General features: G+C 49.6%; 1 protein-coding gene across 6 annotated transcripts in view; it reads right to left on the bottom strand.

Moving 5' to 3' along the window:
* The window catches only part of NUP214 (nucleoporin 214), an 80,425-nt gene that overhangs the window by 47,830 nt on the left and 16,945 nt on the right, over nt 1–15,650 (bottom strand). For 3 of the 6 annotated variants that reach the window (XM_037036394.1, XM_037036395.1, XM_037036397.1), the window contains exons 11-18: nt 15,310–15,471; nt 11,325–11,781; nt 9,742–9,914; nt 8,914–9,011; nt 5,588–5,674; nt 4,975–5,124; nt 3,762–3,920; nt 1,351–1,454 (exon numbers count right to left, since the gene is read on the bottom strand). In XM_037036394.1, coding sequence (XP_036892289.1) covers nt 1,351–1,454; nt 3,762–3,920; nt 4,975–5,124; nt 5,588–5,674; nt 8,914–9,011; nt 9,742–9,914; nt 11,325–11,781; nt 15,310–15,471 — 1,390 coding nt within the window. The remainder of the gene's footprint in view (nt 1–1,350; nt 1,455–3,761; nt 3,921–4,974; nt 5,125–5,587; nt 5,675–8,913; nt 9,012–9,741; nt 9,915–11,324; nt 11,782–15,309; nt 15,472–15,650) is intronic. The other 3 variants (XM_037036396.1, XM_037036399.1, XM_037036398.1) reach the window with 1 other exon arrangement.

Raw genomic sequence — 15,650 nt, 5'->3', positions numbered from 1 at the left:
CCCAAACACAGAAATGCAAGAAAACTGTGCCGGTTTAAGAATCGGAACTCTGCAGAAAGGGAACTAAAAAAGCATATGACACGGTAAGTGCATGGAACTGTCACAAAGGAAAAAAAACGACGGGCTTCTTTGTTTTCATTATGCATTTTTTAAAAAGTCCACCTTTTAAGTTAGCAAAGAGAAATTGAACGGTCAAGCAGGGCAGAATGGACATGCTGCCAGGCCAGGCCAGCCCTCACATGTGGCTGAACATGAATTCAGAACCAGGGTGGGCGAACTGTGAAATCGCTAACGGGGGCCAAGTGTCCAAGGGGACAGGTGCCCCAGGCACAGGCAGAAGAACCCTCCCCAACCCGTGTCTGAGGGGTCAGCGCTCACCCCTCCCCTCCCCCCCGCCCTGGGTTCCCAGCTGAGATTTCTCGGCCCGGGCCCGGAGCCCTTCTCCACGTGCGGTGTGCCGTGCCAAGTTCTGCGCACCGAACACTGCGCACACTCTGGCGCTCCCCTGACGTCACACTCAGGCCGCCCCACTTCAAAGTCCTGCGAACCTGCAGTTTTATAAATAAGCAAGCAGATCACCTCTTGGCTTGTTTCCTTACACAGCTAATTGCACCCACCAAGTGTAGGAGTGTAAAAAACCACACGTCTCGGGCTGACCTGCTCTCTGCATTTCTCGCGGGCACCTGCGCACTCCCGCAGCGCACTGCCTTCAACTCCTTCTGCGAGTTGTGCCTCAGAGATGATGCCTCGGACATCATCTACCGAGGGCCTCATCAGCAACATCTCCTTGAGAAGAAAACTTGGAACACACAAAAAAGCGGAAAGAAAAAATCCCTCTCTGCGCCACCTCGCAGCTGTACCTGTGTCTGACAGGGTCCCCCCAGCCTCTCTTCTGTGCTCAGACGTGTGTTTTGGGCTTACCCCGTATTTACGCCTTCCCCATTTCACAGGTGGTATCTGATAACTGTGGTATCAATATGCATTTTGCAGTTCATTCCGTGTAACATGAAAAATCTGTTTAACACGGTTTTGTTTTTGAGGACACACTAGTCCGTGGTTACGTCGGGACTAAGAGACACAAGTGACCAGACCGCCCGAGCCAGTCCTCTAACTGTGGGACACGGAGGTTCAGTCCAAGTTTCACTATCATAAGCTGTGCTGTAATATAAATCCTTTTATGCAAACTGTTGTGAGCACTGCTTTACTTCTGTAAAGTAAGTATCTGGAAGCTGAAAGACTGGGTCAATGAGAACGAACACCTTGGGTTTTTTTAAATCAACGCTCCTAAACCGTCTTTGGAAAGGCCGCGGCGCTGCCTCCTGCCACCTGCGGGGACGAGCACACGCTCACTTTTGTTTTCTCTTTTGTTCCAGGTGCTGGTCCCACTCCAGGTCGAGAACATCATTCACATCCTGGACAGCAAACTTCACATACTGATGAAGGCGCCGAATGTCCTGCATGAAAAATAAGAGAGTGACTCAGTTTTCCAGAGGCTTGAGGGAAGCTGTATCAAAACAGCCAAAATAATTCTGAATTGTTTTTACATTGAGAACCAAAACAAACAAAGGAAACACTAGGCTTTAATATAATCGCCAGAACGTTACAACCCACACACGAACCAGAAACACAACCCGCTAAGGGTGGGGCGGAGAAACAGAGACGGCATGAGCGGCCGGCCTGGGCCTCCGGGGAACAGACGCCCCGGCTCGGTTCTCGCTTTCCAGCTCCTCTGAGGTGTCTCAGTGTGGTCTAGGAATTTTCCACTGCACCCTGTCCTCTGACAGGGTGCCCACTCAGCTTCTGCTCTCCCCCTCGTGACACTGACCGTGAGACAGACAAAATTACCCTACAAAACAGAACAGTGCTGAAAATAATTCGGATCCTCTCGATTTGTAACACAGAACACAGCGGTCATCTCAATTGAGAAAAGCTCGTCTCTTCTCCAAAACAAAGAGTAGTATCAGCACTAGAAACTGAACTTTTCATTCTTAAAATTCTTACTTATGAACTTATTTTAAGCCTGCGACAGTTTTCTTCAAATTTTGGTCCAGTGTTAACCTCCAGGCAATACAACGTGACTTTCAACAACCAGTGACAAGGGTGAAGCGATCTGCTGAATATGCACACAAATGAAGACACCGCGCACACACCGGGCAAGCTCCCCGCACCTGTACGAGGATCTCACTGTGTCTGAGGGTATTTTCACAATCACTCTGGGATGAGGAGGGGCACAGGCCCCGACTGAAAGGGGGACAATGTCACTTAAAGAGGGCCAGGCTGATGAGCACCAAGTGTGGATCTCAATGAACACTCGACGACAGGGCGGCCCCTTCCCTGGACACCCGAATGCGATCAGACTCCTGTGCAGCGGCTGATGCCGTTTCTTCTGGATGCGCCCCCGACTTCATCTTTGAGAAAAAACAGCTGTTCTCTCCAGGCTGGTGGCCGCCACCTCTTTTCTGTGGCACAGCTGGCCCCTCGCCTGCCACCCTGCGGCAGCCGGCTGCGCGCTGCACTCGTGTGGTCACCTGTCCCTCTGCCACATGTGCAGTGGCAGGGCCTGCCCGTGGCAGCGACGGGGTTAAGAGCACCGGCTCCGAGCCAGACCGTCCAGGCTCAAGGGTCCAGCATTTATTAGTGGTGAGACTCAAGTACTTCTGGTGCCCTCCTCTTGTACACGACACACACTCAACAAATGCCAGCTACTGCGGTCTACTTAGCACCGTGAAAGAAGAAATGACTTCCTTTTGGATGGGGAGTGTCACCCCAAAGCAGCATGCTTTCCTCTGGACAGAGAGCGAGAGGAGAAAAGGCAGTCAGGAGAAAGTGTAATTGGATGCACCGCCAGGCTGCAATCTGATGAGCGGGAGGCCAGCGGTCAGCCTGCCCCTGAGTGAGTTCACGCCCACTGCAGGAGGAAGCTCCTAGGAACACCACCAGGGCTGCGGGACCCTGCGGGGGTCCTCGGCCTTGCTGGGGGGAGGAACTGTTTCCTTCGGGTTCCCTGCCCATCAGGCTATCAGGAGTGGGCCGAGAAGGGTGGTGTGGGTTCTGGGTAGGAGGGGACTCCGCACACTCACAGACCCTCAAGCCCTGGGCGAGGATGAACAGCTTTGCCCCCAGGGCCCCTCCCCACAGGAGGCTACACGAATGCAAGTGAGTGGGAGATGACCGCCACCACAGCTTGTGGCGCGAATCTGGAATAAATGGAAAGGCGGAAACAAATGCAGGTTTCATGAGGACAGAAAACAAGACTGATGGACTGTGAGACACGCAGCGCTGCTACATGGGCACCCATGGTCGGCGGTGCTCTGGACTCTGGTTCCGCTCCTACCACCCCTGTTCCCTGGGCAAGATCCTTAGCCCGTGAGGCTCACCTTCCTTATCTGTGTAACAGCCAGAAACCATCGTCGCACAGGGCAGCTGGTTTTGAAGACTAGAAATAACGAGTAAAAAACGCCGAGCAGAGTTCCTGGTGCTAAATGGGCAGTTGCCACTTTAATTACTACTACTCATGATTTGATTTCTAAGTGAGTCTTTTTCAACAGCATATTTTCTACCAAGCTTGGGGGTTAACAAAGAATTCTATTTTTGTTTAATCCAAAAAGCACTTCATTTTCTCTGTGGCAGCTACGGAAGTCTACGGGAAGGAGGTAAGTCACTCACAGAAAACAAAAGGCACATGAGGCGGCCGCCCAAACCCACGCCTGGAGCAGAACAGCCCAGGGGCCTGCTAAGCGCACGCTCGTGCTGGACCCTACCTGGAGCTGAGCTTCACTCTTGGGGTCCAGGGGTCTCTTGTAGAGCAAGTGCAGGTACCCAGAGTCGTGGTTTCTCTCATTCTGCTCTCTGGCTTCTTCAACCCCGGCAAAGCCCTCCAGCAGAGTTGTCTTCAGGGTGCTTATGTCGCCATGCAGAGACTAGGGAAGGACCCGTTGACACGAAGGTGGTTACCCCTAAGAATTAACCTTTCTGTCCTGGATCAAGGAGGGCGGTGCTCCTTGAACAGTTAACATAACGAACATCTGAACACAGTTAACAGTCATGCAAAAATAACTTCACAGCGTAAGGAGAAAGATACCAATGTTCATTTTTATCTTTTTCTTATTTTTAAATTTTTTCCTCTTTTTTAGTCTACCAATATTCATGTTAGAAAAAATATTTTTCTTCATTAGAAAACATTTCTAGGGACTGGAAGCTCGGAGAGTAAGAACAGCAGTGACAACAGCCAAGGCCCTACGAACCGAGGACGATCACTGCCTGCGCCCAGAGAAGCTTCCTCCGTCGGACACAGCCTTTAAAACCAGAGCCCAGCAGCCTGGTGGTCCGGACTGGGACCCTGGAAATTGCACCCAATAACCGGGGCTCTGGGCACATCATGTCACCTCTCAGCCTCAGCTTCCAGGCTTGCAAAATAGGAAGAATTTACAGCTATGCACTCAGGGCCAGGTGAGTACGCACCACACAGGACAGTTGTGAGGATTCAAGGAGCCAACAGAGGTAAAGGGTTTAGCACAGTGCCTGGCACACAGTGAGTGGTAATAACAGCAACATGATCAACACTATTATCAACAACTGTTTGGTGTATTTTTATACTATATATGGCCTTATGTGTCTGCTTTTTTAAAACAGACTTTACTGTAACCTAACAATTTAGTATAAAAGCCAATTTCAAATACGCCAAAAGTGATGTTCAATATTCATGGAGTACCTTGTAAGTGTTGATGGGGTGGAAACTATCATTGTTCATTTTCCACAAGAACGAAAACATAGTAGCTAGACTGACTTGCCCAGAGTAACCTAATTTATGAAGTGCTAAAGGCAAGACCTGAACCTCGGCATTCCTGCACGAACAACACACACTGAGAGAAACAACTCTGCTGGTCCTTGAAGAAGTAAGGGTGTGCCCAAGACTAGGGGGAGCAGACGGCCAGCCGTGCACTCCGACTCCGCAAGACTATGGTAAACACGAACCTCTGTGGTCTCTCTGATTTCCAAGAGAAAGGTGTGCAAGTCATCCGCTTCTGTTCGCAGCATCTTCATCTCCTCGGAGGTGCCCACTTGGAAACAGGCTTTTGAAGTGCGGGCCTTCAGGTCTTCCAGCTCCTTCTGAAAGTGCGCGATCTGAAGAAGCCACACACAGGGGACTTCTCAGTCTGAGAGGTACAGCAGCAGCATGTCACTGCCGCTGAGCTCGCTAACAGTGGGGACTCCTGGGACATGCCAAGGTTCAACGCCGGAGTTAGTCACGTAGGAGCCTCGCCTGGGCACTAGGCTGGGTGGAGTGTCGTCCCATACGTCACAGACGTCATGGGTTTGATTTCTGCTCAGGGCACACACCTAAGTGGAGGGTTCGATCCCCAGTTGGGGTGCGTGTATGAGGCAATCAACTGATGTTGCTTTCATATTGATGTTTCTCTCTCTTTCCCTCTCCCCCTTCCTCTTTCTAAAATCAATAAACATGTCTGCAGGTGAGGATTAAAAGAACAAAAAACAACAGACTATCCTGCAGAAGCCTACACACTCAGAGCCAGTCAAGTGCCCCATCAGGGCCACACCTTGAAAAACCACGCAGGAGCACATTTACCTCCTCACCGATTCCAACCATCACAGGATCTGACTCTTTCCACTGATGTCCCTGCTTTTCTGTAACAGGAGGAGGAAGTGATTTTGCCTGAAACGGAAGGCGAGAGGGTTAAAAATGCATCCCATACCCCAAGTGAGACCTTCCTGAAGCAGTGGGCTCAGTGCCTATCGCAGGGAGTGGCACTGTCACACACAGTCACTGTTGGGTGTCTCATTCTTCTGAACCTGAATTTACTGGGGATCCACTTGGTACAGGGCATGTTTAGCCAGCGGGGACAGAGGTGAACAGGAGACATGAGGCTCCCACGCTCATAGAACTTACTTCCTACTGGGGAAAAGGCAAATAAGAAAAAGTAAACACCTCAGATATAAATTCCAGCTGGTGATTAGGTGGTATGAAAAAAGTAAACAGGAACATACAAAGAGAATAAAAAGGGGGCCCACCTGAGATGAGATGGCCCAGAAAGCCCTCACTAAGCGCTGCCTCTGAACTGACATCTGAAATGAGGAGAAAGCTACGAGAAGATCTGGGGGAATCGCCTTCTGAGCAGTGAGGAGAGCAGGCGCAAAGAAGCTGAGGCATGGGAGACCCTGGCAGGTTTGAGACGAAGAGATAAAGTGAATGTGGGCACGTGGAGGGCATGGAGGGAGCCGGAAGTGGGTGGGGCCAGATGACATACGCTGCACCAAAGAGATTGGATTTTATTCTGAGTATGTTGTGAAGCTACTAGTGAAGTTTTAGGAGAGTTTAAACTACCCTGTATGATTTTAAAAGACCCCCCCTTGCTAGAGGGAGACAATAATGGCCTGAAATACAATGTTCGCAGGGGCATCCAAGATGCGGACTACGATACACGCCGCAGCAGCGCAGAGCTGAGAAGACTTGCTAGGTCAGCTGGGGAGGGCACTGGGCTGGGGACTTGAGCAGACGCCTGGCTGTGCTATTTCCCGAAATGTGAACACCAGGAAAGGAACAGGTCCTGGTGAGGCAGAGATCAAGAACTCTGCTTCAAAGATGTTACAATTTGGGATGGCTTTTCAATTACCTCATACCTCATACAAATTAGAGGAACATATGAAGGCTAAACTAATTGAAATGAAGGGAAATGCACAGGAAACCAATAGTGATGGAAAGGAAACAGGGACTCAAATCAAGGGGGTGGACCAGAAGGAAGAAAGAAATGCCCAAACAGGAAGAAGTGAAGTTACAAGAATTCAAAAAAATGAGGAGAGGATTAGGAACCTCCAGGACATCTTTAAACGTTCCAACATCCGAATTATAGGGGTACCAGAAGGGGAAAAGAAACAGCCACGAGTGGAGAATTTATTTGAACAAATAATAAAGGAGAACTTCCCCAGTCTGGCAAAGGAAATAGACTTCCAGGAAATCCAGGAAGCTCAGAGAGTCCCAAAGAAGTTGGACCCAAGAAGAAACACACCAAGGCACATCATAATTACATTAGCCAAGATGAAAACGAAGGAGAGACTCCTAGAAGCAGCAAGAGATAAGGGGGACAGTCACCTACAAAGGAGTACCCATCAGACTGTCAGCGGATTTCTCAAAAGAGACCTTACAGGCAAGAAGGACCGGGAAAGAAGTATTCCAAATCATGAAATCCAAAGACCTACATCCAAGATTGCTCTACCCAGCAAAGCTTTCATTTAGAATGGAAGGACAGATAAAGTGCTTCTCAGATAAGATCAAATTCAAGGAGTTCATCGTCACCAAGCCCTTATTATATGAAATGTTAAAGGGACTTACATAAGAAAAAGAAGATGAAAAATATGAACAGTGAAAGGACAGCAAACTCACAGTTATTAACAACCACACCTAAAACAAAAGCAAACCAAGAGGACAGCTAGATCAGGAGTGGAACCTTAGAAATGAAGAACACATGGAGGGTTAGCAACAGGGGAGTGGGAGGAGGAGAAGGGGGGAGAAGGCACAGAAAATAGCATAGACGTTAGGTAGAAAGTAGATAGGGGGAGGGCAAGAATAGTAGGGGAAATATAGAATCTAAAGAACTTGAGACACGTGGTTATAAACTAAGGGGGGGGAGAATGGTGGGGGAGGGAGTGTGCGGGTGGAGGGGAATGAAGGGGGGGATAGAACAACTGTAATGGTATAATCAATAAAATATTTAAAAGAAAAAAAATAAAAAATAAAGTTAAGAACTTGGAGTCATCAAAAGAAACAGCAGAGAGAAAAAAAAGGCGATTCACAGACAGAGAGCACTTGCCCCGTGTGTGCACACGTGGACCCAACAAGGAACCACTTCCTAGAGAACAGGGAGGAAAAGGCAGGAGACCTAACGGGAAAACGGGTCGACACTGGGCAGACACCCGTAAAAGATGCTGCCAAGGCCAATAATCCCATGCAAAAAGCTCCAATTTACTGGTCATCGGGGAAATACTCATCTACGCCACAAAATGCATCAACAATAAAAGGTGAAAAATACCAAGACTGGTGAGGATGTGGAATAGCTGAACTCCTGTACACTCCTGGGAATTTACTAAAGAGGAATAAACGCATATTCAGTGACCCAGCAATTCCACTCTTAGGTGTCTGCTCAACAGAAATGCACACACTTGTTCACCGAAAAATCAACCAGCAACACCACTCGAGGTAACCTGAACCTGGAAGCTACTCAAGCGCCCATCAAGGGGGGAAGGCACATGGGTTGCAGCATCACCCAGTATGATGTGGATAAACATCACGCACACAGTGCTGAGCACAGCAGCCAGTTAAAAGGACATGTACCATGAGGCTCCATTTACAGAAGGCACAAACAGGCTGCATGAAGCTGTGCTGTAAGAAACCATGACAGCCAAGTCCCGCCTGGCGAGATGAAAAGAAGGCACACGAGTGGAATTCTTGGGTCCTGGTCATGTTCCACTTCCTCATCTTGGTGTTGGCTACCAAGGTGTCTCGCTGATGACAAATCACTGAGGTGTGTGTACTTTCTCCCTACCTGTATTGTATATTAGTAAAGGTTAAATATAATAAGCTGAGACGGTGAGGAAAGAGGGCACTAGATGGATTTCTTGGTGACTGTGAGCGTAAGAGAAACAAGTCAGACGCCCAGTATTTGCAAGCATCAGGAGAACCCGACACACCGGGAGCACAGCGCGCACGGGCCCAGGAGCCGGCAGGGATAATAACACGGAGGCTCCAGAGTGGAGAGAAATGACTTCTATGGGCACGGACTACAAATATTCAAAATTCATGTATTTCCTATCACAAAACACAAAATCCCATTTTATGAACGCATCCATTTGGGGCAGAAAATTAGTAAGCACAGGACTGGAAGCTGAGGTTAAACGCACCTGGGGGCAGCTTGACTTTGCCACCGGAGGGGTTATCCTGGGTGACTTCTGCCCCACTGAGGGTGCCGGGCCTGGACTGCTGTGAGCAGCGCGCCCTGCTGGAGTAAGACACCAGTTAGGACAGATGGCAGCTACACCTGCTGCTCCTCCCATCACAAGGGGCCTTTCCTCTCATCAAAAAAAGCTTCTCGCTGCCCAACCCCCTCAGAAACTTTGTTGGCCTGAGTGCTGTCCACAGCTGTGCCGGCCACTCTTCCAACGCAGTGGAAACGCGCGCCACACCTGCAGACGCGAGAGCCTTTTTGCACAGCAGATGAAACGGTAGCGTCTCTGGGAACGGGGAGGTGTCCTCGTGGGCAGGGGCAGGACGCCTGTCCTTTGGCCCATCCTTATTCCTCAGAGGCTCCTGAGGCCCAACTGGGGACTGGGGACAGTTTGAAAACCACAACATGAGGACAATAATCCTCATCACCTTGTGAGAACTCACAGGGTCTTTGGACCCTCCTGGAAGCCTCTCCTGCAAGCCTCATCCTCTCGTGCATTACAATCACCTGGGGGACATTTCTGAAAAAACTAAACACACCCCCTGGTCAGGTGTCTCAGCTGGTTGGAACATCGTCCCGTGCACCAGAAGGGTGTGGTTCAACCCCCAGGCAGGGTGCGTACAGGAGGCTACCATCGGTGTTTATCACACACATGGGTATTTCTCTACCTCCCTCTCTCTAGAAAATGGATTTTTAAAAATCCTAGGGTGAAGATTTAAAAACAACTACAAGGTAATCTGAGAATTCAGGACTGAGCTCTAAAGCAGTCTGCTTAAAACCACACCTGACGCTGAGGGAGCGGTTGGGGACTTCGAGGCCATGGAGCTGGCCGGTGTTGCCAGGGGCGTGGGGTGGCCGAGAGGTCCAGAGGCAGCTGGCTTGGAGGCAGGGAACAGCAGCGTCGGGGGTGTGCCCTGGGAGCCGTTAGCAGAAGCAGGGGCGGCCGCGGCAGTAAACCTGCGAACAGCAGAGTGAACGCATCAGAAGAGCCTGCTGCAGATTCCTACACGCTGGTCTTGAGCGGTCATCGCGCAGGGCAACTCACCATCTACTCTTTTTGGCCTTCGAGAAATGTACACATTTAGCTATTTCTTACAAACGGTGAAAACTGCAAGAAAACATTGATCTGGCCCTCACTGGCTGGCTCAGTGGAAAGAGCGCCGACCTGCGAACTAAAGGGTCACTGGTTCAATTCCCAGTCGAGGCACATGCCTGGGTTGTGGGCCAGGTCCTCAGTAGGGGATGCAAGAGAGGCAACCACACACTGATGTTTCTCTCCTTTTCTTTCTCCCTCCCTTCGCCCTCTCCAAAAGTAAATAAATAAAATCTTTAAAAGAAAGAAAACATTCATTTGATCTTCCACTTATTTAGGAATGAATTATTCAATGAAAATATCAAAGAAATACTTGATATGAAAGTGAAACTAAGTTTATCATGATAAAAAAAATATTTTCTAGTCTATGAAGCTGAGTAAAACAGAAGGAGGGACTCAATTATGCTCCCTCTTTCTGGCCACAAATTACTCAGGTCATTTTGGGGTGGTCACTTCCTCTGAGGAGTGTAGGAGGAAGAGGAAAACAGGTCACCCTTTTGGGGATCTTTACAGTCTAGCGGGAATGTCAAGCAAGTTTCACCTAAAGAGCAAACATCTGCAAACAATGTAAGTGTCTAGCATTAGATGACTAGGAAAATGAATTATAATGCAGCCACAAAATGGAACACCAGGCAACTATTAGAATGAAATGGCTGCATTGACAATCAGCATCAACAGTGACAATGGTGGCAGTGGTGACACAGCCTCCACAGCGATGAAAGAGTCCGGAGGAGGGGGAACGGCAGCGTTCACACTCCAGGGCCATCCTGGGAAGGGCCATGCGGGGCGGGGGCCCCTTCCCTAGAGAAGCTCAAACCCTTGCTCCGAGGCCGCACAGCAGGCAAACGGTGAGGAGTGAGGTAAGGGTGAGCTGGTAGGACTCAGCCCCGGGACTGCCGGGCAGGAACGCCGTCTGATGCAGTAGCAAGTTCACGAGACCCCGTGTGGCCCAGGGGGTCAAGGGCAGACGATCAGGGAAAAAGACTATGAGAGGTGCATTTCCCTTATGAGGTGTAGATCCTGTGTGACTTCATTTTTAAAAACAAAGAATATGTCCTACATTGGAAAGCAAAACAAGTATTTAAATATAAACCTCTAATAGTAAAAAAAAAATCCTAAGAGACCTTTCTGGACACTGTCCACTGATCAGCTGCAAACCTTTTACGCAGTCTGCATTTTCACCATTTGCTAGTTTTGCTTTGGAGAACATGAAAAAAACAATGACAACGGTCCATCTGCTCTGTCACTCCACTCCCTGGGGCCTTGCCACTCACTTCTCGTTAAGGTTGACCTTGACTGCAGAGGCTGAAGGCGGGAAGGAGGACTTCATCCCGATGTTTGGAGTGGCTGCACTTGGCACCGGTGTGCTTTCCAGGGTCGGCTTAAAACCCGATGACCCAAAGGAGAACGGAGCGGCCACGGGTGCCACGGAAGAGGCCACAGGGGTGGGCGCCAGCGGGGCTTGAGGCGGTGCGAACGAGAAGGTGGCTGTGCCGGAGCCCACGGCTGCTTTGGAAGTGTCGGAGCCACTGGGGTACGGAGGGGGCTCCGCAGTGACAGGACCAGATGATTTCAAGGATGATGAAGAACCAAAGGAGAACACGGCAGAGGGCGAAGAGAAGGTGGAGGTGGGAGCCGCTGGCAGTGAAGGTGGGACAGAGACAGGGGCCACGGCTGCTGACACCTCGGGCTTCTGTGGGGCTGGCAAGGTTGGGGTCGTGGGAGTGCTTCCTGCAATGAGAGAGTGGGGGTGGGCGGGGGAGTTAGCAGGGCCACAGGGCGGGGGAGAGGGGTGCAGCTCCGGGCAGAAGGAGGCCGGAAAGAAAGGGTCCGGCTCTTGAAGAAAAGCGAAACAAGGACGCGGGGTTGCTGGGCGAGTCCTGTGGCAGACAGACACCCTGCGTGAGACTACAGGGCTCGGGAGGGGAACGGACACGGGGAAGGGCTGTGTCCTCTGGCTGACTGACGGCAGTGCGTGGATGACCAGATGAATGACACAGAAATGACACACTTCCCAAGTCCAGTGAAAAGCAGTCCTTCTGCAACACTCCATTCAATCAGGAGAAGTTTTAATTCAGCTCTCTGATGCGTAACGGTCCCTAAAAGCAAGTTCGGATGAACTGAAGATACAGATAAAAGCATACATGCACTATGTCTCAAAACAAAGGAGACAAAAAGCAAGCTGAGTCTTTGAGAGTCTAACTTAAATAAATTGAGATGTGACAAAATAAATCACAAAAGGAAAAGATTAGCATTTGACTGTATAAAAAAGTAACATAACCAAAAGGCAAATGAAAGAAATCTGCAGTAAAGAGCATAGGAACTGAGATTAAAAATTTCAAGGCTCTAATAGATACAAGCCGGGCAACTAATTCACAAAAAATATATTTAACCTAATAAAAGAAATGTAAATTTAGCCCTGGCTGGTGTAGCTCAGTGGATTGAGTGTGGGCCTGCGAACCAAGAGGTTGCTGTTTCATTTCCCAGTCAGGGCACGGGGCCTGGGTTGTGGGCCAGGTTCCCAGCAGGGGACACATGAGAGGCAACCACAGTGATGTTTCTCTCCCTCTCTTTCTCCCTCCCTTCCCTTCTCTCTAAAAACAAATAAATAAAATCTTAAAAAGAAATATAACTTGAACCAAGGCACAGCACCGCCCTCCAGACTACCGAGATTTAAATATCTATCACCTCCTACACTTGGATGGGTAAAGTGAACCTGAAACCTTTTACTGCTAATAGGTACCTAATTTAGCAGTCTTAAAGAGAACATTTTAGGGTGGGTGGGCTGGGATGGGAGTAAAATATAGAAAACTATACTTGAACAATTAAAATAAAATTTAAAAAATTTAGCATTATGTCTCAAAAATCATAAAATATAGACCCAGTAAACTTGTAAGAATAAGGCCTACGAAAATAATTTAAAAAAACGAAGACATTTAATGCAACCCAATGGTACAAAGTATTCAATGGAATACCAAGCAGTCATTCTTTTAAATCATGAGAATTACGGAAAAATCTAGAAAATGCTTACAATTTAAATTATAAACCTGCAACCAATGATACATAAAACATGAACGGAACTATGAAGATGTTTCTGAAAAAGAAAGAAGCGAAAGAGAATACCCCAAAAGGCAGGTTTAAAGTTTTTTCTACTCTCCACATTTAAACATGTTAATTCTCTAAGTTAAATAGCTACTAAATAAGAAAGCAGTATTTTTTACCAATACATCTATATTAACAGGCCTTGGTTCCTCTACGCTGTCGAGGTGCCAGCTTGCCGCCCTGTGTCTACCGCAACGAAATAAACACTGAGGCTACAAGCATGAAAACACCACGTCCCGAGTTTCATGGGCATGACGACAACGCGATCAAATCTGTTCTCTGCTGATGCTTCTCTCACACAGTAACAGGGGACCAGCAGCAGCTGACTTCTTTGAAGACACACGCCCATAACGTTAATTACTCCCATGCACGTTCGGGAGACTGAGTGAAAAGTATATCCCACTGAAAATAAAACCAGACCTCTGATAACCATCACACGGCTACCTCTGACGACTCAGAGCCACATCCTTGGGGACAGGTGGAACCACTAACCTCTTCTGAACCCACGACCAGGCTGCAGCTGGAGGCGGTGGGGCCCCTCCTCCCCTCCATGGCTCTCTCCCACTCACCTGAACATGGCAGCTACCTCTGAGCCAGGTGGAAGGGAAGAGGGCTTTTCTCTAGGACAGGCCCACCGTGACACTGGCCTCTGCTTGTGCTCAGGGCTTTAAAGGGCTCAGAGCAAAGCCCTTCACACTGAACTGTGTTCAGAAACACGGTTCACAAACACCCCACAAGTTCCCGCCCTCCCAGGGGGCACTGCTCATTACTGGCCGACAGGGTAAGCGGGTGTGTGCGGTGCACAGCACTCACGACCACAGACGGGGAAACTGCCCGGAGCGCATGCGCTGCACACCACGTGGCGTCCCAACACAGCACCAGTGCAGTCCGTGCGAGCCTCCCAGTCCAGCATGCAGGGTGGCCCTGCCAACGGCCGGAGCCTAAGTGCCTGGCCCGCTGCCGGGGCAACCTCACTCTGCACCGGGAAGCTGGGAGGCAATACACTCTGTCAGCGGCCCTACCCCACTCAAATGGTCAACGTACTTCTCCTTAAATCGATCTGGTTACACTGTAAGCATTTTAGCCACATTAGAGGATAAATTCTTAACAGTTACATACTCACAGAATTCAAAGAGAAGTATTAGTGAAATTTCAAAATAGGAAACAATTCCCCCTCTTAAAAGTTTTATACTCTGCCCTGGCTGGTGTAGCTCAGTGGATTGAGTGTGGGCCTGCGAACCACACGATCGCGGTTCGATTCCCAGTCAGGGCACATGCCTGGGTTGCAGGCCAGTTCCCAACAGGGGACTCACAAGAAGCAACCATACATTGATATTTCTCTCCTTCTCTCCTTTCCTCCCCCTCTAAAGATAAATAAAAAAAAAGTTTTGTACTGTGTTTTCAGAAGTGATACGAGAACACTGTGAAAAATCTGAAATGCAAACTGGCACACACGTGTGCGTACTCACACACACGAAGAACAGGCAGCGAGGTGCTGGCTGAGGCTGTGTGCGGATGACGAGCTCTCAGGTGACACTGTTTGTGTGTTCTCTACTCTTTCTCCCATACACAGATCCTTATGTAACAGTTTAAAGAGGAGGGGAAAAAACCTAAAGAAAATGAAATATAAACCGAAGAAAATAAAACGCCCACGTTCCCATCACCAGAAATAACCACTACTTGGATTTTAACATCCACTTTTCATGTATTTTTCTATGTACATGTTCTCCTAAAAAAAAAAAAGGAATCATACGGTGCACAGTGCTTGCGGGGTGCGCTCCCCTAACCCCGGTGCAGATATGCCCCGTGCCTGCCGCACGGCGCTCGCCGTGCGCACGCACTCTCCCTCACCATTAAACGTGTGCCGCGTGCAGACCCGAGAGCGGGACGCTGCTGGTAAGCGACCCAATGGGATCCATGCGGTTCGGCTTCCTTCTCCTCTAGAGGAAAGGCTGGAGAACGACCTCATGAGTGAGCAAGGCCAGTGTGCGCGTGTCTGTTCTTCACCCAGGGAGCTGGGTAAAGACCGCTCCCTGACGCAGACAGACACACTGTCCAGGTAATGGGGACCACCTGCACTCTCACATACCTCGCCCTTGGGCAGAGCCGGGCACCAGCCCGCCGTGGTCCCTCTCTGCCAAGGTCGGAGAGACGTACCTGATGACTTGGGCTGTCGCTCTCCTTCTACTGAGAGTCGCTCTGGCGTCTTGATGAGGGACCTGACCCCGGGATTTTCATTGATCATGTAAAATGGACAGAGCACGCCGTCTGTTGAAAGTAACATAAGAACGGGGGCAGGAGGAAGAGTCTTCTCCTCACCTGTCAGAAAAAGAAAGCAGAAGTGAGGAAAGAGCGAAGTGCGCAGCCGCACTGGGCCCGGTGTGAAAGGCTGCCTGAAGCGAGGAGACGCTCAGAGGCCGGGTCCCAGCCATAGCCCTGTCGTCTGCTCTGGTTCTGGTCGCCCTGGGCTCTCCTGAAACCGCTCTCTCCAGAGAGCT

This window comes from Sturnira hondurensis, unplaced genomic scaffold (genome assembly GCF_014824575.4).
Source record: "Sturnira hondurensis isolate 20B ecotype Veracruz unplaced genomic scaffold, ASM1482457v3 Scaffold0022908, whole genome shotgun sequence".
Classification (NCBI taxonomy): domain Eukaryota; kingdom Metazoa; phylum Chordata; class Mammalia; order Chiroptera; family Phyllostomidae; genus Sturnira; species Sturnira hondurensis.
The sequence above is the reverse complement of the archived record's forward strand: the minus strand, read 5'-3'. Positions and strand labels throughout refer to the sequence as shown.